This window comes from Pelobates fuscus, chromosome 10 (assembly GCF_036172605.1).
Source record: "Pelobates fuscus isolate aPelFus1 chromosome 10, aPelFus1.pri, whole genome shotgun sequence".
Classification (NCBI taxonomy): domain Eukaryota; kingdom Metazoa; phylum Chordata; class Amphibia; order Anura; family Pelobatidae; genus Pelobates; species Pelobates fuscus.
The window spans coordinates 28,668,488-28,692,590 of NC_086326.1; the positions used below are offsets into that span (position 1 = coordinate 28,668,488).

At 39.8% G+C, this 24,103-nt stretch overlaps 1 protein-coding gene across 1 annotated transcript in view; it reads left to right on the plus strand.

Moving 5' to 3' along the window:
• CFAP46 (cilia and flagella associated protein 46) overlaps nucleotides 1–24,103 on the plus strand; it is a 154,648-nt gene that overhangs the window by 53,757 nt on the left and 76,788 nt on the right. Inside the window, exons 21-33 of the mRNA XM_063433591.1 lie at nucleotides 1,547–1,654; nucleotides 4,908–5,077; nucleotides 7,732–7,863; nucleotides 8,644–8,809; nucleotides 9,689–9,773; nucleotides 11,544–11,703; nucleotides 12,349–12,532; nucleotides 12,926–13,079; nucleotides 14,910–15,166; nucleotides 15,603–15,719; nucleotides 20,906–21,064; nucleotides 22,081–22,229; nucleotides 22,877–22,975. Coding sequence (XP_063289661.1) covers nucleotides 1,547–1,654; nucleotides 4,908–5,077; nucleotides 7,732–7,863; nucleotides 8,644–8,809; nucleotides 9,689–9,773; nucleotides 11,544–11,703; nucleotides 12,349–12,532; nucleotides 12,926–13,079; nucleotides 14,910–15,166; nucleotides 15,603–15,719; nucleotides 20,906–21,064; nucleotides 22,081–22,229; nucleotides 22,877–22,975 — 1,940 coding nt within the window. The remainder of the gene's footprint in view (nucleotides 1–1,546; nucleotides 1,655–4,907; nucleotides 5,078–7,731; nucleotides 7,864–8,643; nucleotides 8,810–9,688; nucleotides 9,774–11,543; nucleotides 11,704–12,348; nucleotides 12,533–12,925; nucleotides 13,080–14,909; nucleotides 15,167–15,602; nucleotides 15,720–20,905; nucleotides 21,065–22,080; nucleotides 22,230–22,876; nucleotides 22,976–24,103) is intronic.

Genomic DNA, 24,103 nt, shown 5'->3' on the forward strand with positions numbered 1-24,103 from the left:
TTCTAACTGGATGGCTGCCGACTTCCTTAAACTAAACTTGACCAAAACTGAAATTCTGGTCTTTCCTCCCTCAAGTGTTGCTACTCCTGTGTCTGTCTCCCTCCAAGTGAACAGTGCTACCATCAGCTCCACCACGCAGGCTCACTGCTTAGGTGTTCTCTTTGACTCCGACCTCTCCTTCAAGCCTCATGTTCAGTCTATCACCAAATCCTGTCATTTCCATCTCAAAAACATTGTGTGCATCCGCCCCTACTTAACGCCAGATGTGACTAAGGTGCTGGTCCATTCCACTGTCCTTTCTCGCCTTGACTAGTGTAATCTACTTCTCAGTGGTCTTACGTGCTCCCAACTTGCGCCATTACAGTCCATAATGAATGCAGGGGCGAGGCTCATCTTCCTGTCAGCCCGCACCTACCACGACTCACCCTTCTGTCAGTCCCTACATTGGCTTCCTATAACATATAGGGCTCAATTTAAAATACTGGTTCTTGCTTTCAAATCTCTACATAATGGCGCTCCCACCTATCTATCCTATCTATCCTCCCTTATACACAAGTATGTCTAGGCCCTTACGATCTGCTGAAGACTTACGTCTATCTTCTGTCCGTACTCCCACCTCTGATGCTCACCTTCAAGATTTCTCGAGGGCTGCACTGTTCCTGTGGAACTCGCTTCCCTCCTCCGTTAGTTGCTCACCCAGTCTCTACTCCTTCAAAAAATCGTTAAAAACTCATTAAAGCGTATCAATTTAACTGTTAATAGCTCCCGACTGATTCCTCTTCTGCAACTGTCACTAGTCTAATACTATCCTTACCTTTTGTGTCACTTTACCCCTCTCCCTCTAGCATGTAAGCTCATTGAGCAGGGCCCTCAACCCCTCTGTACCTGTGTGTCTGGTTACAACTACATGTCTGTTCGTCCACCCATTGTAAAGCGCTGCGGACTTTGATGGCGCTAAATAAATATCATCATAATAATAATGCCTCTGCAGTCTACCTGTCCTATTCTCTACTATTTAGGAGTTAAATCACTTTGGTTATGCAGCCCTAACAATCTCTGTTTTTATCTTGGTCTGTTTCTCGATCTTTATTTCATTTAATTCCTGTTTTTATTTTGATCTGTTTCTCGATCTTTGTTTCATTCCATCTCTGTTTTTATCTGGGTCTGTTTTTCAACCTTTGTTTCATTCCATTTTTGTTTTTATCTTGATCTGTTTCTCGATCTTTGTTTCTTTCCGTCTTTGTTTTTAACTGGGTCTGTTTCTCGATCTTTGTTTCATTCCATCTCTGTTTTTATCTGGGTCTGTGTTTCAATCTTTGTTTCATTCCATATTTGTTTTTATCTGGGTCTGTTTTTCAATATTTGTTTCATTCCATCTTTGTTTTTATCTTGATCTGTTTCTGGGTTTGGGGAATGATTGAAGAGGTTTTTGTTAATTTTCTAGAAGTTGGTTGCATTAGGCTAACTCATTCTGATGTTTTGCTTTCTTTAACTTCTTGTTGTGGTCTCAGTATATTGAATTTAACATTAATTATTTTGTTTTCAGGAAAATAACGAAGGACAAAATCCAATGACAAGGGTACTTGTTGCTGTTGAAATGCACGCTTGCAATGGATTAGGACTGATGGACTTCACAGTGCCTAGCCTCTCCCAAGTACATATTCTCAACTAATGATGATGATTCAGTAATATTCATGTTAATCAAATTATCATTTGCATCTGCTATCATTGGCTAACATGGGGCTGTTTTTTCCTGTTGTTTTTGCAAAGAAAATACTTGGCTCACAGATGTAATTATATACCAGTATTTGACTACTACAAAACAACTTTAGCTTAATGAAGCAGTTTTGGTGCATAGATCATGCCCCTGAAGTTGCACTGCTCAATTCTCTGCCATGTAGGAGTTTTTAGGAATCACTTTTGTTTCTGTTGTATGCAGTCCCAGACACACATCTACCAGTAGTGATTCACACATCCTGCATTAAAAAATTGGTTTAAGTTTCACTCAGATGCAACTTTATAAGGTTGTTATCTCCTGCTTTGTAAATTGAACTTTAATCACACACAGTAGGCTCCTGCACGTTCTAGAAGATTATTAACAGAACAGGATGTAAGAAATTCTCGATTAAACAGAATGTGCAGTACAGGAACTTAAAATGTTCTTTTTCAGGAAGTGTTTAGAAAGGCTGTGCACATTCCTTGCGTGAAGAGTGACAAGGGCTAAATTAACAAAGTAATTTAACTCCTTAATGGCAGAGAACTGAGCAGTGAGCTTTCAAAGGCATGATCTATACACCAAAACTCCTTCATTAAGCTAAAGTTGTTTAGGTGCCCGTTGTGTCCCTTTAAGGTAATTATGTTCAATCAGTGCTATAACATAATGTTAAATTTGAATGGAGTCTTACCAAAGTATCCTGCATTTATGTGCTTAGCGTAGTGTTGTTCTCATAGTTCTAATACTTATTAACAATGATTGCTTGCGTGTTTGATTTCCGTTTGTGATTTCATGCCTCGCCAATTCTAGACTCTTGATCCTTTGCCTGGGATATGCAGGAGTTGGTCATGTCAAAGAATAACTGTGTTATGTCGTCTAATCATTTCTTGATTTTATTCAGCAGATGTAGTTAGTTTAGGATTTTCCATCAATCGACAGAGGAGGAATGATCAGTCTTTTATTCAGTTACAGATAGCTGCACATTGCTACAGTGATTACATTGAACTTTTCTTCTTAAATAACTGCATGACATTTGACAAAGGTTGCTCTAGGTGTTACTCTAGAATTATAGAGCAAGACTGACTAATGATCTAGCGTATTTTGAAAGGTTAACAAATACTAGCAGGGCACAAGGAACATGTGCTCTGACCACCACTAACCTTAGTGACCTACCTATACTCAGCTTGACTGACTGAATTACATAGAGTGCAGCTTAAGGAAAAAGAGAAATTGGAGAATTTACTGAACAGCATTCTAAACTATTGTAGATTTAAAAAGGGCTTGTAATGTGTTATAGTCTGGGATAAATTATTATTATTATTATTATAAGTAGAAGAAGTAGTAGTATTTATATAGCGGTAACAAATCCTCCAGTTGTAGAAAGGAGAAGGAGTAAGGGTCTTGCAACAAAAACCTACAACTCATTCCCCCCAAGACCATGTTTACATGGGATAATTGTTGTTTTTCATTGCAAATGAAATTTGTCCTATAGAACCCCATTTTCTTTGCTCCAGTTTAGTCTTTAGAGGATTACAATTCCTAACAGTTTTCCCACTGAATTTGGCAGGTCCTTCAATGTTCTTCAGCAGCCATTGCCAGTCAAGCTACTTGACTGTATACTAGCAACAAAGCTAGTGAGAAGTCGGAGGTTATCAGCTCACTGAGTGCGCTATTGTAACATTACTTACCCTGTCCTCCTGCCGGCCCGGGGGACCTCTGTTAGCTATATTGATCCTTTCTGTGTCTTACGTAAAATTAATCCTGTTTCGTATGCCTTGGATCTTCCTAAGAACATGCAAATTCCTAAAAAAAATTCACACCTTCTTTGTAATACGTTTACTAGACCTGGTTCTCCTCCTCTGCCTGTCTTTGTTGAGGGCAAAGATTAATTTGATCCATTGGAAAGGGTATGGTCCTGAAGAGCATAGCTGGGTTCCTGCAATTTATGTTTACGCTCCTCGCCTTGTTAATTCTTTCCATTCACGCTTTCCTGCCAAGCCTGGTCCTCCACGCAAACTGCGTGTGTCTTCGGGGGGTTACTGTAGCGTTACTAAGCTAGTCCTCGGGCCGGGGTTCTCTGTTCGAGTTATGCAAACTGAAAGCCTGAGCTGTTTGCACAGCACATGTAAGCAAAGGATCTCTGAGGGGGACCATTAAAATGATAAACACTGCTCGTGTTCCGAGCGCATTCTTAAAGAGAAAATGGACGCATCTTGACTCTAATTGGTCCTCGTTAGTCTGGCACCGCCATTCACGTACGTTTTGGGGTTGCAGGCATGACGAGGACCAATCACAAAGCAGCACTTAGTATTTAAACACATATAACCCTATTCTCTTTGCCCTCTTGTGATTTCTGCTCTCAGTACCCTTTAGCACGTTCCTTGATTCATAGTGCTTTCTGGTATTTGAGCTTGGCTTTGTTCTTGACCCTGAGTTTCGTTGTAACCCTTACCTGTCCTATTTAGTCTGCTTGATTTTCCAAGCACTTGGCCTCGGCTTGTTCTCGATTTCGCTGTCTCTCTGTTACCCTTATTTAGTTTTGTATTTTGACTTTGGGTTCTCTTACGTTAAGTCCAGCCATTCTAAGGTCTGGTAATACATTTTTTCTATTCTATCATATTCTACACACTGCATGACGGGGTTAAACTTTGTACCAACTACATAGATCTTTGCAGTTTGCAATAGTAAATATATGGTGAAACTATAACAACTGCATACTTGTAGTAAGCCTAAATACAGATATTATTTTACATTCTGGCGACATTTCTACAAATGTAACAATGTTCCTTACAAAATCCAGTGAGCAGAATAATCACTAAATAGTATTTTGCTATTTCTGTCATTTGGCAAAAGTAGTATTTCATCTTACATTCCCATCTCTGATTTCTGTATCCTATCCAATTTTTGTGTAAAGGAAGATTTAATAAGGAAAAAAAAAATATTACATACTTTAATTTTTATCTATTCTATGAATAGTAATTTGTACTCAAAATTGCTGTTTCTTTTGCTTTCCATGTGTCACATAAATATTATGCTAAGTTCTGTTTTTAAACAAAAGAATTTGTTTGAGAAGGGAATATTCATACAGTTAAAAAAAAAAAAAAACGTTTACATTTGAAAAATTATTTGAATTGAAATATATCCATGATTAGTTTAAACGCGTAAAGAAAACCGTATTTGTTTTACTTATCAGGTTTTCACAAAGGCTTCAGAATGTGTCTGGTCAGATTCTCTTGTCGAACTTCAGACATTTACCAGATTGGCTCACTTTGCCTTTAAAGCACGCGACCGTGCGCTAGCTTTGACATGTACCCAGAAGGCCTTGCCGTTTGACAAGAAGACTAGTCCCAAGAAACCGCAATCGTAAGCAATGAATTGTGCTTAGAAATCATGTGTTATTATATTATGACTGGTATGTATGTAAACATAAAAAAAAGCAACCAGGAAATACATTGTATATTTCACAGAATGGTGTATTTGCTGGCCTTCAATGTGTATATTTCCAGGACTGGTTAAAGGGTAGAGTTATTTCTTGTTAAATTCATCATATGAATAAAGTTTCAGTCAGGCATAATATCCTGACTGTGATTAGCTTCATTCGTGGGAAAAAAAGGACGCTGTTCACAAAATGTGATAAAAGCTGAGACATTTGCATGCATTGCTTACAGACAATGGTCATACTTGCCACTAATACTAGCTGTCATTAAAAAGCTGAAATGTTTAGTACATATTCAATAAGCAACTGATGTTCAGATGTTTAAGGATTATGTTATGTACTCCAATTTAACCAAGTATTTTGATTAGACCCTTGTTAGGTCTTAAGCAAGTTTTGGCTTCTGTGCCATTTTAGAGAGAACTTGTACGATTTGCATATAAGACTGGTCCTACGCATAAGGGTAGTCTAGAACCAAAATGCCAGGATGTTCCCTTTCCGTTGAGAGATTGATTGTCAATTATCTCATCCTTCATTTTGCCTTATCATTGACGTGTAGCTGATACTCCACTAGGCACAGTAACCAAGATGTCCATGTCTGGATCAGCCTTTTAGCTTAGGTAGACCCTGACCAAATATGTGGACCAGTTTATCAAAATTAGTTGCATCTCCATTGTCTATTGTAGTAGGAGCAGATAATTTAGTTCCATTTTGTCTCTGGAACTCTGGCTGCCTCAAATATTTGCCCTTAACTAAAAACAGACGTTTTAGTGTATAGGAGCTTAACTCACAAAATAGTGAGGTGCTAATTATGGAAAGGAGAAGTCATGACCAGAATGAGAGTGTGCCAGTGAAGCACAGCAACAGCACAGCACTGGTGACACACAGCTCATTGGGACTCTACAAGCACTAAAACCATTTCCTCTCACTAAATTGATTTTAGTGCCTGAAACCCTGCCCAACCCCCATCCCTCCATTTAACATTATACCATTTGCTACCAGTTTAATACTGAATCGGGGTCCCTGGCCACCCACAGTCTGGCCCCACCAGAATTATGGCTAAGGAATTCAATATACACTTCCTTCTAGCCATACAAATTCATACCAGCAATTAGCGATATGATAGGCTGAAAGGGGTCAGCTAACACTCATCCAGTCACCACCACCCATTGCTGCTCATTCTAATGCTTGCTCATTAGCCCCAGTAGTATAGAGTGGATGGGTTGCTGAGAATTCTTTTTTAGCATTAAAATAATAAAGATGGTTTAATGCCGAATGGAAGATTGGCGCAAAGGGACTCCAGACACTAAACCACTCTGTTGAAGTGAAGCAGTGTCCCTTGAAGGAGGAATAGAAATTCAGCATACCCAGTTGACATACAGCCTACTTTTGTCTGTGTCTTTGGGCAATTTTCTCTAAAGTACTTAAATGTGGTGCACCATAGCAACAAACATCAGGGGCTCCAAATCAGGACTGTCCTTCCCTCTTCAAGTCTGCAGGAAAGTATGAGAACGTGTTTGTGTCATATTGTAAGGGACGTTTTATGTTTATTATGCCGTTTAAGTAAACGCTTAATGGTAAATATGCTTATGATTTACTATTTCCATATTGAGTTCCATTATAGTTCCAATTGTATTGTTTGTTTTTAAATTTGTTCCAAATTCCATAATCTTTTTTTTTTTTCTTTTGTAGTAAATAGAAGTAACGGGAAAAAATGTTTTGGCTTTGTTTTTTGTTTTGTTTTTTCCTGAAAATTGTGTGTGCTCGACAGAACCAAATAATTGAAGGCTTAGAGCAACATCTGCTGGCTGAACTTATTATTGCATTTTATCATTCATGTTTAGTTTCGTTCTTCCAGAACCTAAGTCAGCAAAATCACAACTTGAAGCAGCTTGGAGAATGTACAGAGCCAGCCTGAAAAATGTATACACACATCAGCAAAATAAAAACCTGTATAAATATTTTAATACTAAAATTATTCAGGCATCAAGAGATGAATGCAGGTTACCTTTGACCTCTACGATTACTAGAGGTGCTCAAAGTGGTTGCCATAAGTGTCCAGACACTTTTTAAAATGGAGAACTGCTGCCCCGGGCCACTTTAAAATGGTCTTACGTTCATAAATGACAACCATTCCTCTGCCATTTTGTTTTTACTGTCCCCAGTTGCATGTTGATACTAGAGACATGTGGGTAACGGCATCTTTTGAGAAAACATCATGCTACACATTGCTATCGTAACTCGATCCAACTTCGAAAGAGGTCTATAGATATGCCCTGTGAAAGTGTGTATGTAATTTTTCTGGCTAGCTCTGTATCATATTTGGTTGGAGAAAAGTCTTTCTAGAATGTTATGCTTCTTTTAAAAAATAATGTATGGAACAATCTGGTTATGTTTAATGACTGTTTGAAATACATGTTGCTTTGCATAATTCTTCCCATAATAATTTACAAAGATCGCTCCTGCTATCGAGTGACAGATATATTTTAACATTTGCATGGAGGATACAATATGTAGACTCAAAGTAAAAAATCAAATTAATATTCCACACGTTGCCACTAAAGTTTTTTTCTGGATGTTACAGATGCAGTTCAGCATTGGAACTGGAAATGTTGAGTGTTGCTGCGTGTATCCAGGGTCAATGTATAATGGATAACTTGGCAGGGAATAAACAGTCGCGTCTGTCTGCCATCAGGTCTTTTCAGTTGAGTGCAAGGTAATTTTTCTCATTGCAATATTTTAACATAAAAATTGTACTTCTTTTTCTAAACATACTGTTTGTGGATATCAGAACTTTTTCTTTTTCTAATGGTGATTTACTAATATGATTGACTAATGGCCTGTTGAGTTACTAAATCACCTCCATTTATTAAAATATGCATAGGGATTTGGGCTAGTGAACAGGTAACTTTTTTTTTCTTTTTCTTTTTTTACTGTATGTCACAGCCATGACTAGTTCACGATAAATCTTTTCAGTTATTTACCTTTTTTAATGGTTAATTTTATTCTAGCAACATTTTCAAACACCGTGTTTTTGGTAAAGGCGAGACTGGGTCAGAACTTTTTTATGGAAATTCAGAAATTTAAGGATGAGAGTGAAGACTACGTGGCTTTTATGTGGCATCATGTTGCTCTTACATCCAAGAACATGGCTGAACAATTAGCTTGCTTTCAGAATGCCATAGATCCTATAGGGAAAGCATTGGATTGGCTAAAATCAGTTTCAAAATAAATCGTGTACGCTACAGTTTTTTTTTTTGTCAAACAATATGCGTTATATTTTTAGTTATTGTGCAACCTTTCATGGCTTTACTTTCAGAATGCCATAGATCCTATAGGGAAAGCATTGGATTGGCTAAAATCAGTTTCAAAATAAATCGTGTACGCTACAGTTTTTTTTTTTTGTCAAACAATATGCGTTATATTTTTAGTTATTGTGCAACCTTTCATGGCTTTACTTTTTATTTTATTTTATTTTTTATATATATATTTCCAGGTACGCAGGTGATGCTGGCAGCCCTACACTTGCTATTAAAGCTGCACACCATTACTGGTATGCTTGTCTTCCATTGACAAAATCCCCTAAAGAGAGGGAACCTCTGAAAGAAGCCACACTTTCTGTTATCAAGGCTCTCAATGAAGTGGAGTCCAATCGCAAAAAGGTACCTGTTGGATATTTTGTGTTTAGCACACTGGGAACTGTCTGGGTATTTAGGCCAAAGCAGCTAAACGCAAAACTGCATAATTAAAGATTCTTTCTAATTCAGGTATTTTGGCCTAAAATGTGAACTTCCCTGACTTGTTCTAACGATTCAATGTTATATGAATAACTCTGACTGTGAGATTTTTAGATTTAGAAGTCAGCTCCTATAAGTCAACTCATATGGTATGCAGTTTGTATCGCTGTAGCTTTATTTAGATGGGACAGTTCACATAGACAGCCTTTCTTAATGATAAAATATATAACTACATGGAAGTTTAAAATCAGTGTTAAGAAACAAACAAACAATTGCAGAGCTGGTAATGCTGAAGACAGCATGAGCCTTTGTTGCAGCAATGCAAAAATCGTTCTTTGCTAAATCAGATTTGAACAAATCATCTTATTTAAAATAGCACGGCTGTTTTCTCTTGGTGAGCTTTACTTTTTTTGCAGCGCAGTAAACACAGTTGAAACATTTACTGGGATGAGTGTGCAGGTGGAGGTTACTAAAACACACCTACTTTTGCTGCACCTCAGTCTTCCCAACTACAATCTTCCCAACATTGTCCACATGCCATTCATGTTTTTTCCATGACTTCCTGCTTCTATGGGTCTCAGGAATAATGGGACATTTTAACTTTGCCTTAAATAATATGTGCACAGGCTTGCATTCAATACAAATCAAAATAAGTAATTTTTTAAATATAAATGTAACTATACTACTGCAACATTTGCTTCCTTTTGAACTGACATTTTATCTTTTTCAATACAGTAATTGCATGATCTACTACACTAGCTTAAAAGTGCTAATGCTACATTATAATTTATTTTTCTTTATAAGGGGTCAGAAAATGACATCACATACTTACACTTGTGGCCTTCTATGGATGTTCAAAGCCATGCAGATGAGTCAGACCGTCCCAAAGGTAAGCTTCAAATATTCAAAATCTGTTTAACCTACCTTTGATATTTGAAATATTAATTATAACAATTAATTGGATGTCGTCACGCTTTCTCAAACTTAACCTCTCAAAAACTGAACTCCTTGTCTTTCCTCCTCCTAATACTGATCCTCCTCTCTCACTCTCCCTTCAAGTCAGTGATATCCACATAAGTCCATCCCTACAAGCGCGCTGTCTTGGCGTCATACTTGACTCTGGTCTCACCTTTGAGTCTCACATCCAGTTTGTTGCCAAGTCCTGTAGGTTCCAACTCAAAAACATAGCCCGCATCCGCCCCTTTCTTACGCAAGATGCTACCAAGGAGCTTGTCCATGCTCTAGTAATTTCCCGCATGGATTACTGTAACCCTCTCCTGATTGGTCTCCCCAAAAGCCGTACTGCCCCGCTACAGTCTGTAATGAATGCTGCAGCTAGACTGATTTTCCTATCCAGTCGGTCCTCTCACACCTCGCCCCTCTGCCAGTCCTTACATTGGCTCCCTGTATCCTATAGGAGTCAATTCAAAGTGCTAACCCATACATTTAAAGCACTGAACAATTCCAGCCCCTCTTATATCTCTTCACTGATCCAGAGGTATGCCCCTCCTCGTACCCTCCGCTCTGCCCGCGACCACCTCCTGACCGCTGCTCGCACCCGTACAGCCAACTCACGCTTGCAGGACTTCTCACGGGCGGCTCCTCTCCTATGGAATAACTTGCCTACTGCCATCAGACTCTCTCCTAGTCTTCAATCATTTAAGAAGGGCCTTAAAACCCATCTCTTCAGGAAAGCGTATGGCCTCCCAGAGTAATCTCTCCCTTACATACCTGTCGCTTGCTCTCCTATGGGATAGTGCTTTGCTCTCTCCTCCAGCTCTGCTTCACTCCTACTTGATATTTCCTATCCTAATGTTTCTAATACCCCACCTCCTATAGACTGTAAGCTCATTTGAGCAGGGTCCTCTTCAACCTATCATTCCTGTAAGTTTTCTTGTAATTGTCTTATTTATTGTTACATCCCCCCCTCTCAAAATATTGTAAAGCGCTACGGAATCTGTTGGCGCTATATAAATGGCAATAATAATAATAATAATAATTAAACATTACCAATAGTTCATTCGATGCACAATGTTTTCTGTATCATGTGTAAAGAATAGTCCTTTACAATAGTGCAGTAAGAGTTCTTATTACTAATAACAGTATTTGCAGTAGCAAAAATCGAATTTTTGTCCCTATTTCAAAGGACATTTACTAAATTCCTAACAATTTTTTTTTTAAAAAGCCTCTCCTAATTAATCTAAGTTTGTTTGGAATTACTGAATTACTCGTATTAACTCACTGTGTCATCTAGCACTGACACTTTCATAGATGGATCCCAATCAGTCCAGATTTGGGGCCAGACACCCTAATCAGCTACATGATGGGGACATCTAGTTCACAATGTCCCAAACTAAACTGATAAATAAGTTATCCTGTTGGCTATATGGAATTTAAATAAAATGTAAAATGGCTTCACAAAACCCTAATAAACTTGTTAGAGTGGAGGATGACGCTCTCTTCTTTTCTCACCTCTTGTGCAGGAGTTAAACCATTAGGAAAGTACAAGTGTCCACAGGACACCTAGTCCTGCAAACCTAGAGGCTGCCTTTCGGTCAAGCAATATGTTACATAGAGGTCCTTCACCATGCAGCTTTGCTTCAATTGAGTAATTGGATCTATTATTATGTTAATCCCTGGATTTTTGCTTTTTTTACAGGCACTGGTCAAGAATCAGGTCATTCTAACGAGGAACTCTGTCTTAGAGCCTCGCTCTTTGAACTTTTGTTCAACATATATGCAGATAAAAATGACTGGGGGTCTGGCCTTAAAGTGTTGGATGAAGCTATCAACGTCTTACCACGCACTAAACATAGACTGTACGTGAACACTTTGTATTATTTAATATTGAATTGGTCCGAATGATTGAAGGTCTGCCGTGGTCTGAATCTTGTCCATATGCAGTTCCCCAACCAGTTCTCACTTCCAGGTCTAGAGCTACAACAACCCTGAATAAAGCACATAACGTCTCATCTGATCATCTAATCATATAATGTACATTGACCTTTCAGATCTACGATCTATAATTTGTGTTCTTGGAAAAGTTTGGTTCGTGCAATAGTTTTTAATTTTTACCTCTGCCCATATTGTTGCTTCAGAGTACAAATTGAGTATTTTTTAATGAATATTCTTTTATGCATAACATTTCAAGTTAAAGTTTCTGTTTAATATTTATTTAGAAGAGATACAAAGACATTCATTTAATCACTGTGTTTGCTTTCCCAACACCTCAGTAACAGGTTTCTTTCCTTTACAGAGCAGACAATGGGCCAGATTATTCATAAATGAGAATTTCTGTCACATTCTAAGACAGTAAAATAATCTACAAATTTTAATAGACTGATTTGATGCACAGTCATTATATCACATGTTGAGAATCTTCTATATATTTTAACATAGACCTGACTAGTTCACGATAAATCTTTTCAGTTATTTGCCTTTTTTAATGGTTATTTTTATTCTAGCAACATTTTCAAACACCGCGTATTGGTAAAGGCAAGACTGGGTCAGAACTTTTTTATGGATATTCAGAAATTTAAGGATGAGAGTGAAGACTACGTGGCTTTTATGTGGCATCATGTTACTCTTACATCCAAGAACACGGCTGAACAATTAGCTTGCTTTCAGAATGCCATAGATGCCTTGCAGGTCTGTAAAAATATATATTCTAGGTATATGACTTGATTTAAAAACAAAATAGATATGTTATGTTTTGCCTGTAGTTCATTGTAATAATTTAAATTAAATTACTTTTAATCAAATATAAGAGTTCTGGCACAAAACTCATATTATCCTCCTACAGGAAAAGTTGTGCCACTTCCCCAATTAACCAGAATTTAAATGTCACTCTGAGCACCATAACCACGTTATCTTAATGGAGTGGTCATGGTGCAAAGCTCATCTCCTTGCAGCCTTTCTTTTAAGAAAAGTTTAATTCCAGAGACACATACATCTTTTGTGTGTTTAGCTCCTATTACTGGCCTTTAGCTTGTGTTTATCATATGCAAAGTGTCATATAATTGTTCTTCTTTCCCTGTAAAGAAGCCAGAGAACCAATGGCAGAAGGTTGAGTACATACTGGAGCTGGCCCAGTGGCTTTACTGCAATCAGTTCCCTGTTACCAATGGTCTAATCTTGCTTGAATGGGCTGTGGATATTTTGATGCAAATTAAGTTTAATGGTGAAACGGAAGAAGGTAAGACTTTAATTAGCATAATTGTTTCTTAAACATATAGGGGGCTTGCAAAAGGCATAGACAGTATTTGTTTCATGTGTTCCTCTCATTTTATGAAGTTCATCCATCAGCAGTAGTTTAATGTCCTTGTAATTCCACCTATTGCCATTTGGGGGCATCTAGAATAAGTTGCAGCCTTGCCTTCAATGTCATTACCAGTATGACTGAGCCATTTTATTATGGTTTTCTATGCAGTGGAATGCAGATTAATGTTGATCAGGGCTGTCTAGTTTGCAGTGAGCTTACTGCAATAGTACCGTATTTTTCGCTCCATAAGACGCACCTCACCATAAGACGCACCTAGTTTTTAGAGGAAGAAACCCAGAAAAAAAATATTCTGAACAAACTGTCCCATAGTGTTTCTTACTATGGGACAGTTTGTACAGAATATTTTTTTTCTCCCCTGTCCCATAGTGTCCCCCCCTCCCATAGTCTTCTCCTCTCTCCCATAGTCTTCACTCACCCCCTCCCCATAGTCTTCACCCACCCCCTCCCCATAGACTTCATCTCCCCCCCCTCCCCATAGACTTCATCTCCCCCCCTCCCCATAGACTGCATCTCCCCCCCCTCCCCATAGACTTCATCTCCCCCCCCTCCCCATAGACTTCATCTCCCCCCCCTCCCCATAGACTTCATCTCCCCCCCCTCCCCATAGACTTTATCTCCCCCCCTCCCCATAGACTTCATCTCCCCCCCTCCCCATAGACTTCACCCCCCCTCCCCATAGACTTCATCCCCCCTCCCCATAGACTTCATACCCCCCCTCCCCATAGACTTCATACCCCCCTCCCCATAGACTTCATCTCCCCCCTCCTCATAGACTTCATCTCCCTCCTCCCCATAGACTTCACCCCCCCTCCCCATAGACTTCATCCCCCCCTCCCCATAGACTTCATACCCCCCCTCCCCATAGACTTCATCTCCCCCCTCCCCATAGACTTCATCCCCCCCCTCCCCATAGACTTCATCCCCCCTCCCCATAGACTTCATCCCCCCCTCCCCATAGACTTCATCTCCCCCCCTCCCCATAGACTTCATCTCCCCCCCTCCCCATAGACTTCATCCCCCCCTCCCCATAGACTTCATCCCCCCCTCCCCATAGACTTCATCCCCCCCTCCCCATAGACTTCATCCCCCCCCTCCCCATATACTTCATCCCCCCCCTCCCCATAGACTTCATCCCCCCCCCCCTCCCCATAGACTTCATCCTCCTCCCCATATTCTTCTCTCCCATACTGTCCCCCTTCCCTTGTCCCATAATTACTTACCTGTCTTGTAGCGTTGGCCGGCAGCACAGGGCGCACCGCGGTAGTGGAACTTGTATTTCATGTTCCGGTTTCCGGCGGGACTGAAAGGAAGTGCGCACTCAGCTTGTGCACACTTCCTTTCAGTCCCGCCGGAAACCGGAACATGAAATTCAAGTTCCACTACCGCGGTGCGCCCTGTGCTGCCGGCCAACGCTGCAAGACAGGTAAGTAAAGCTTCATATTCGCTCCATAAGACGCACAGACATTTCCCCTCACTTTTGAGGGGAAAAAAAGTGCGTCTTATGGAGTGAAAAATACGGTAATTGCTGTTTTTTATATCATAAGAGCAATTCTGGAGCAAAAACCTTTCTTTTCTCTTGTGGATAATCCACTTTTAGAACTTTGCACTGGAGTTGCTCTTCATACAAAACTACAGATTAATTACAAATGTTTTTTTTAGGTTGCTACATTAATGGTCTATTGGGGTTGTTTACCTTAAAACATTTAAACACTGTTCCAATATTCATTTTAGAATTATTTTTAGCAGGTAAGAGCCTTAAAGAGAAAACAAAAACAAGAGCAAAATATTCCCTGAAAAAAGGACACAGCGAAGATTCAACTGTTGCAAAATCTGAACCAGTTGAGGTCCTTAGCAGCACATTGGAAGATTTAACGAATGTGAGACAGCTGGAGGCTTTAGCACGCGCATATACGCTAATGGCATTTATTGGGGGTCACATTTCTCCGCAACACGAACAACACTGTTTGGTGGCATACGCTTGCATTATGCGTATTTGGAAGGTAAGTTGCAGCTGAAACCACGGACAAATTTAAAGACACTTAAAGTGACAATGTCACCATTAGGGAACTTTGCCAAATTTCCAAAGACCCCCGATCGTGGCATTGTCCAGTGTCCGTGGAAGTGCAAGTAAAGGTGAGATTTGCTAACTTTGAAGGTGGGCATATTTAAGATATGTCAAGTTAAAGGTTTTGCATTTTGAATGAGGATTTAACAGATTTGGTGTGAAGGCCACAAGTTAGAATATAGGAACAATTTTTTCCTAAAAGGTTAAACATTTGGATATTGCTGTTAGCTCTGGAAAATAACAGTTAGTGTAAGAACATTGTTCCACCTCATAAAAAATACTTTTTGTACGATGGTTTTAAATGTTGCTCTAATGTCAACTATGTACTAATTTATTATTTACAAGGTGGTCTGATCTGTCTCTTGCTATAGGTGTCAATGGCAGCAGCTGGATCTTTTATTAAAGCCTTGCCCAAAAACCCACCACCAGTTCAAAATCCACAATCTGCTTCATCTCGAAAAGAAAAAAGCAAAAAGGATGTCCCTGAGGTAATGTAATAACTTCTATAGAACGTCCTGCATAAAGCCTACACTAGGCAGTGATGGCTGACCTTGGCACTGCAGTGGACAGGTTCACTATCGGGAGTAATGCAGTGCTCAAACATCAGTGCCAGGTTTTGCCATCACTGCTATCCACATAGCACTGCAGATTCAAGACTAAAATATCTAATACAGAAAGAATGATTCGGCTACATTGAGCTAGAATTTGCCGTTACCTTCCAATTTCCCCAGAATCCACATCTTTAGTGAATAACCCAATATATTAGACAATGCAGATTTTTGTATGTCAAAATGTTGCTGTCCCAGTAATGCTGGAAGCCAATTTCAAGAATTGTCTGCCTTGCTGGTGGCCATTCATTGTATATTTATTTATATATTTATTTATTGTCTTACAAGTCTGAAACTGTCCGCCATCAATTATTAGTAATGCCCCCCCCCCCATGTGGATCTTTAGCCAAAAATGTTATGAGGCGTGAAGTGATTATTATGTCTTTGCATTGACAAGTTGAGGCATATACCTTATATGAGCAAAATATAAGATTTTAAAAGCATCTTAGGTGCAAGGATGGAGGCAGGACATGTGTTTTTATATTATCACTTAAAGTTATCATTTTATTATAATTTATTTTTTTAACAAATACTAATTCAATTGATAGCTTCCTATTACAATATGACATGTACAAGAAATGGCAATGTTCTTTGATCTCTATGTGGTTCCAAAATCACACTTAAACTATATTCAACCTTTTTAATCAAATTCATTATTCAATGCTATATTCCCATGCACATTCCAATATAGACAGGTACACCTTTTTGCTAATGCCTGCCAACATATTTGCATCACTATTGATTGGTCATCTTCTAGTCGAAGATAAAGATCACGAAAAAATTCCTTTTTTTTTTGCATAAACGCCTAATTTTCATTTTTTGTTTTTAAGTTTATTAGTTACAATCAGCTGCTTTTATACTGATAATGATTTAGTTTGATGGATGAAACCAAATATTCCTTATAACTGCGCAATCAATAAATATTTTAAGTTGTCCTGAAATTTAAAAAAATTACTAATTCTAAGTTAAAATTTCATTAGTGCGTTCACTAATGAAATGTGTTGTATCAGTAATGTGCTAAAGGGGGAGTGCATGCACTTGGATGTCTACTCACTAAACACTAAATTGAAAGCCACATTGCAAAGTTTAGGCAACAATTGTTGATTTGAAAAACTCTGACTCTCAACATTTCTTCAGAACTATTTTTTTTTTTTTAAATGTCTTACCCTCAACATTTCTACGGAACAAACTCTTACTTTGTCCTTGTGTTTTAACATGGAAGAGAGACAGAATTAAACATGATGGAAACCCTGTATTATCGAGTCCGTTTTGTTTTTTAATTCGGCATGCCTTCAAAGGTTTCTAGAATTCCGGATAGTATAACTCCAGCTTAAGAGCCAAACCATCTCATAGAAGCTTTGACTGCCATTTTCTTTAATGTGTTCATTGCCAAGCTTTGAATGATATTTTATTGTCATAGCATAATTGTAGTGACAAACTAAACACATTTTGAAACTGTGTTGGTTTAATTAAAACCAAAGCAATCAGCTGGGATGCTATATAATTAGCTTCTCTCTGCTAATATTATTTCTAGAAGATAAAACTGAAAAACACCAGTGTCCAAAAGCTTGAACTATGTATTTTTGTTCTGTCTTTACTATTGGTGGCATTATGTGCACTTGTAATGCAAAATACTAATTGTGGAACTTTATAGACAACAGGATTTCACCTGCACGTGCTACTAGCCCTATTGCTAGCAAATAAGCAAGTTACATTTTATTTAGTATTCAAGGCTATAGCATATGGCACTATGCTGGTGGCAAACAGCAAAATCACAATTTGGATATCTGTGTCTGTACCAGTGAAGGCTCGTACAGAGGGGCACTTGGAGCAGTGTCCCACCAGTTTTTATGTGGGGGAGGGGAAATTTAATTTGCAGTAGTTTTTCTGCACCCCTTCCCCTTCATTGGTAGCTGGTTGAAGAAAGGTTACGTGAGAGCATCTCCAGGCATATAACACAGTGGGGCTGGTTTGAAATCTGCCCTGTATCAGCAGGTTTTGCACATGTCTAGTATCCTTTAAGAAATAATTTCCATTGTTTTGCCATTTGGGCAGCAGAGTCAGCTGCCCATAATTGGAGGAATGCTATTGGCCTCTCTATTAAGAGGCAATCATTGGTTAAAAACACCAGGGGGTGGGGTTACAGTGCCCAGAGGAGAGAGAAGCAAGAAGCCATCTTAGAAGCAGCACAGGGAAAGCATAGCAGCAGATGCTCCTGGCCAATGCCAAATATAAATGTATAATATTACTTTTATCTCTCCACCAATAGCCCCAGTGACTGCCTAAGGGCTGATTAATTACCGTATATACTCGAATATAAGCCGAGGCCCCTAATTTTACTCAAAAGAACTGGGAAAACTTATTGACTCGAGTATAAGACTAGGGTGGGAAATGCAGCAGCTACTGGTAAATTTCTAAATAAAATTAGATCCTAAAAAAATTATATTAATTGAATATTTATTTACAGTGTGTGTATATAATGAATGCAGTGTGTGTGTTTATGAGTGCAGTGTGTGTGTGTGTATGAGTGCAGTGTGAGTGCAGTGTGTGTGTATGAGTGCAGTGTGTGTGTATGAGTGTAGTGTGTGTGTATGAGTGCAGTGTGTGTGAGTGCAGGGCGTGTGTATAAGTGCAGTGTGTGTGTGAGTGCAGTATGTGTATATGAATGAAGTGTGAGTGTGTGTGACGCAGTGTGTGTTTGTGTATGTGTTGGTGGGGGGTGGGCATTTTGATTATTGTTATTTTATTAATTATTATTTAAATCATTTTTTTGTTTTATTATTATTTATTTTATTAATTATTATTTTAATGTTTTTTGTTATATTGTTATTTTTTAAAATTATTATTATTTTTAATATTTTATTATTATATTTATTTTTTTCGTCCCCCCTCCCTGCTTGATACATGGCAGGGAGGGGGGCTCTCCTTCCCTGGTGGTCCAGTGACATTGGCAGTTCAGTGGGGTGGGAGGGGGCTGGCAGAGCTGTTACTTACCTCTCCTGCAGCTCCTGTCAGCTCCCTCCTACTCCGCGCCGGTCCGGTCAGCTCCCCTGTCAGCTCACACTGTAAGTCTCGCGAGAGCCGCACTATGACCCCGCGGCTCTCGCGAGACTTACACTGGGAGCTGACAGAGGTGCTGAACGGACCGGCGCGGAGGAGAAGGGAGCTGACAGGAGCTGCAGGAGAGGTAAGTAAACGCTCTGCAGCCCCCACAGCCCCCAGTCTGTATTATGGCAATGTAAATTGCCATAATACAGACACTGACTCGAGTATAAGCCGAGTTGGGGTTTTTCAGCACAAAAAATGTGCTGAAAAACTCGGCTTATACTCGAGTATATACGGTAAGCAAGAGAATTTACTCCAATAAATAATATATCTAAAGCCGGGGGTAACAAGAAGATTGGGACATTTCTGACAAATAACACTGTGCTGCCTGTCACTAATAGTTTTCATAAGGCCCACTGCACATACCCATACATTTCTTTAAAGTGCTCTGTCAATCTACAAGACCTGAGACCTGAGATCTCAAGACCTGAGACACTCATGCTGTGGTTAGTTGAAAAGTTGTGAAGCTTCAAACTACAGTACTAGGGCTGTGACTCTGAGGACTGGTCTTTAACCCCTTATGGACACATGCCATGTGTGACATGTCATGATTCCCTTTTATTCCAGAAGTTTGGTCCTTAAGGGGTTAAATCTGTTTTAATCTGTAATGATTTTTGCTTCTGTTAACGATGTCAGCTACTTCTTGGCTCCTTGTTACCACTGCAAATTAATTATATTGCCAACTGCGAAGGTAATAAGTCTATCAATATCATGCTGCTTTTACCCTGTGTACACTGTGTGCTGAGAGCTAATAGTGAGCAGGGCCGGACTGGCCCACCGGGATACCGGGAAATTTCCCGGTGGGCCGTCGGCACCTTGGGCCGTACAGACAGCTGCCTGTTCTGGCGGCCGCAGGGGGAGCTGGCTGTGCTGGCTCTGCTCCCCCACCCTCGCTCGCTGCTTAATGAGACTGGGGCCGGAATTTGACGTCATATTCCGGCCCCGGTCTCATTAAGCTGCGTGCTGGGGAGCAGAGACAGCACAGCCAGCTCCACTTGCGGCTGCCATAACAGCCAGGAGGCAGCTCCCTCCTGCGGCCGCCAGCACACACCGGAGCCCACAGGTAGCTATATTATGTGTCAGCCTGTCAGTGTGAGTGTATGTGTGTGTGTCTGTGTCATGGTGTGTGTCTGTCTGTCATGGTGTGTGTGTGTGTGTGTCTGTCTGTCTGTCATGGTGTGTGTGTCTGTCTGTCTGTCATGTTGTGTGTCTGTCTTTCATGTTGTGTGTCTGTCTGTCATGGTGTGTGTGTCTGTCTGTGTCATGGTGTATGTGTCTGTCATGGTCTGTCTGTCATGGTATGTGTGTGTCTGGCAAGGTGTGTGTCTGTCATGGTATGTGTGTGTCTGTCATGGTGTGTGTCTGGCAAGGTGTGTGTGTGTCTGTCATGGTATGTGTGTGTCTGTCATGGTATGTGTGTCTGTCAAGGTATGTGTGTGTGTCTGTCAAGGTATGTGTGTGTCTGTCAAGGTGTGTGTGTGTGTGTGTATGTGTCAAGGTGTGCATATTTAATGCTCCAGAGGATAGAACATTTCTCAGGGACGCAAGGCTTGTCCTGATAGTAACTTCAATAAACCAACTGGTGTAACGTCCTCACTGGTCCTTAGGATTCAACTAGATCATACAATGGAAAAAAAAATTGCATAGCAAACCCACTGACTTTTTTATAATGCCTTTAGAGTAATTCTCACAATTTTTACAAGGCAAAGAACCTCCATATTTCAACAGTCCCAATGGAATAGCCATTTAATAGTATACATTAAGTTTAGCTCTGCTGTATGTAAACCCAAACATTTTGTGGTTTTGGGATCATGGGGGGAGGCAGTGATACAAGATGAGTTTCTCAGGGAATATAGGAAGGGTAATGCGTCTTTAAGAATATTTATTGACATTTTGTAAAATTTACAACAATACCATTTTCACTTGGCTATGCATGCTAATATTATGCTGTCTCAATTCAGAAAATTGTTAAAGAGAAATCAAAACGGAAAGGACCCATTGACGTCTTGCCTTCAAACACGAAGGAATGGGCAGGCTTTGACTGCCCTGATGAAATCAGAGATGCATTTAAACTTGATTTATCAGGCCATGTTATAAACAGAAACGCCATCCTGAATCCAGTAAGTAGCACAAATATGGTAATCTCTTTCTACCGATTTTTACAATTCTGACAAGTCTCTGTTAATTAAGCAAATATAGACTGCATTTAAAAAGCATGTTCATCAATGCATGGACCACACGTGGTAGGCCCAACTCTGGGACATCAAGGCTTTGAAGATGCAGAATTTCTTTAGACGTCATATTTACACACTCTTTTCTGCAGGATTTTACTATTCAGCCACTTATTTTTCACGTTTCTCTGCCAACCAAACAAAATCCAAATCAAAGCTAACTTCTTCCTGAAACTTGGACACGATGTATGCTGCACCTGTGCTTCCTGATATTGTGGTCTGTGATTAATCACAGTATAATCATTCTATTTTTACATACCCTTTGTGTTCTTGGTGCACAGTAATTAGATTGGCATGCACATTGCTTCTTGGCTGTTCAGCACTCTATTATGTAAAAAAAAAAAAAAAGAAATACACTCATAATGGCACCTTTCTCCTTTGATACAATAATGGAGTTGTGTTAAACTGCGAGAAAAACAATGACATTAATTGTCTAGTGTCCATAAAATGCCCCAGGGTGAATTTACCACCCGTTAGTTTAATAAATGTTTTGTGGATATAGTAGATGTTTGATGTGTTTGAATATGTTGATGTGTCTTTAATATGTGTTTGAATATGTTGATGTGCATACTTAAATTCTCAAATTCAAGTTTGTCTAAACTCTGCGTGCATATCATTTACTCTCCATTTAGTGATTTGTCCAACTAGTGGTGGACTTCGATAAACTAAATTTGAAATCACTAAAAAGATATACAAAATAGAAATCAGGTTTTAAAACTACTTGTCCTAGATCTTTCAACCTTACTTTATCTTTTTACCTGAAGCTGTAGGTGGGTCTGTAGTCCGTTCTCACAATAAGTAAGAACACGATTTGGCTAAGTTGTTTATTGCATAATATTGTCCACATTCTTATACAATGTTACAAAACACCATGTCAGCCTGCACTAATATCCTCTCTATTACAGACCTACAGTCTTTACTACTTAGACTTGCTAGTAAAGGTGTTACACGGTATTTCATTGACACATCTCACCCTTCCTGTGCTTCATCTTGCTGATATTATTGCACATGATGTGGTTGCAAGTAAAAGTTTGTCCGATCTGTACCACCTGAGGTAAGTCTGACGTACACCTACATGCATTATTAAATGTATCATTGTTAAAGAAAAAGAAACAGTTGTGTAGATCAGTGCCTAGACTTCACACATGCAGGTCCACAAGCTTGGACTACAAAAATGCAGATCCATGCTTAGATATCAAGAAAATGAGGTTATTGATAAGTAAATTAATGCCTAAATATCAACAAGAATGGCTTTCAGAGATGTAGTTCTCCATTTAGACATCAAAAAACTGACCCAAAAACATGTAGATATGTGCATAATTATCAAGAAGACTGGATTAAAAGTGTTTAGATCCATACCTCGCTGTCAGCAAGATGGTTTACAGACATGTCAATCCACGTCTTGACTTGGAAATGGGTGTATGCAAAGTAACATTTCTTCACCAGGGTCCCGATTGACATGTTTCTCTAGAGCTGGCTTTCTCTGCCCTAATAGCTATGAACGTTGACAGAGCATATTTTGGTTCCTAAACACGCCATGGTCATTTTAAACTTTCAAGCCCTTTAAAATGTTTAGAATTGCCTAATCATAGGTTATGATGTTTTTATTTCCACCTTTTTAATATATTTTTCAGCATTTGCATTTCAATGCCTTTGTACCACAGGACAAAATATATTTTTTTTCTGCCCTTTTTTTTCAAGGATTTCTCTAGTCTGTGCAGACTTAAAATTGTATCAAGCAGCTACATATCACGAGAAAACAGTTGGGAATGTGTTCATTAGTGAACGGGAACAGATAAGGTACATGTTTTATGCTGTCACTTTTGTTATTTTTCAGAATTTAATTTATACATTAGTTAAAGCGGCACTGTCATGCCGAACTTACCTTTCCTCAATCTCTTCCTCTTCTTTCCCTCTCTCGGGATCTGTTATTCGTTTCTTCCTATCTTCTTTAGTTTTCTTTAAAATCATAAGACAAAGTAGGGACTCTTTGTCTTATGGAGGATTCCTCCGCTTGACCAGCTCAGACCAGTGGAGGAGCAAAGTGTGCTTCATTTACGCTGGTCAGAGCAATTTTCCCATGATCCCTAGCTTTCCTCCCTGTTCCCACAATGCTTCCTGTCAGTATTGCCGAACGTCCTGTCACTTAGACAGAACGCCGGCAAGACTGCCGAATTGTATCCTAACAGAATGAGAAGAGTTTCTCCATTGGTGTTAGGATGCAATTCGGTACTTTGTTTGTATCGGGATTTCATTCTAATGAATGAAACTCCGATCCTATTAATTGACGCGGCTGCATCTTGCAGCCGCTTAGTAGATAACTCCCTAATTCCCACAGTATCAGGGAGCTATCTACTAAAAGGCTGAAAGACCTGAATTGGTCTTTCAGCCAACTTTACTAATACTAAGTAAAGATTACTTAGTATTAGTAAATAATATGCCCCTACTCGCTATATCGCGAGTAGGGGCATGTCTAGTAAGCAGCTGCTCACTGTAAAACAAACAAAAAAAAAACAACTAATAAACACTTCCCCCCCCTGCGCGTGGGTTAAAGATGGGGGGGACATACTGTCCTCCCCCCTGGCCCCCACCCATGCGCGGTGGGTGGGGGCCCTAATAAAACAATAAGGGGGGGACCTATTGTCCTCCCCCCCCTGGCCCCCACCCCTGCGCAGTGGGTGGGGGCCCTAATAAAACAATAAGGGGGGGCTATTGTCCTCCCCCCCCCGGCCCCCACCCCTGCGCGGTGGGTGGGGGCCCTAATAAAACAATAAGCGGGGGGGACCTACTGTCCTCCCCCCGGCCCCCACCCCTGAGCGGTGGGTGGGGGCCCTAATAAAACAATAAGGGGGGGACCTATTGTCCTCCCCCCCCTGGCCCCCACCCCTGCACAGTGGGTGGGGGCCCTAATAAAACATTAAGGGGGGG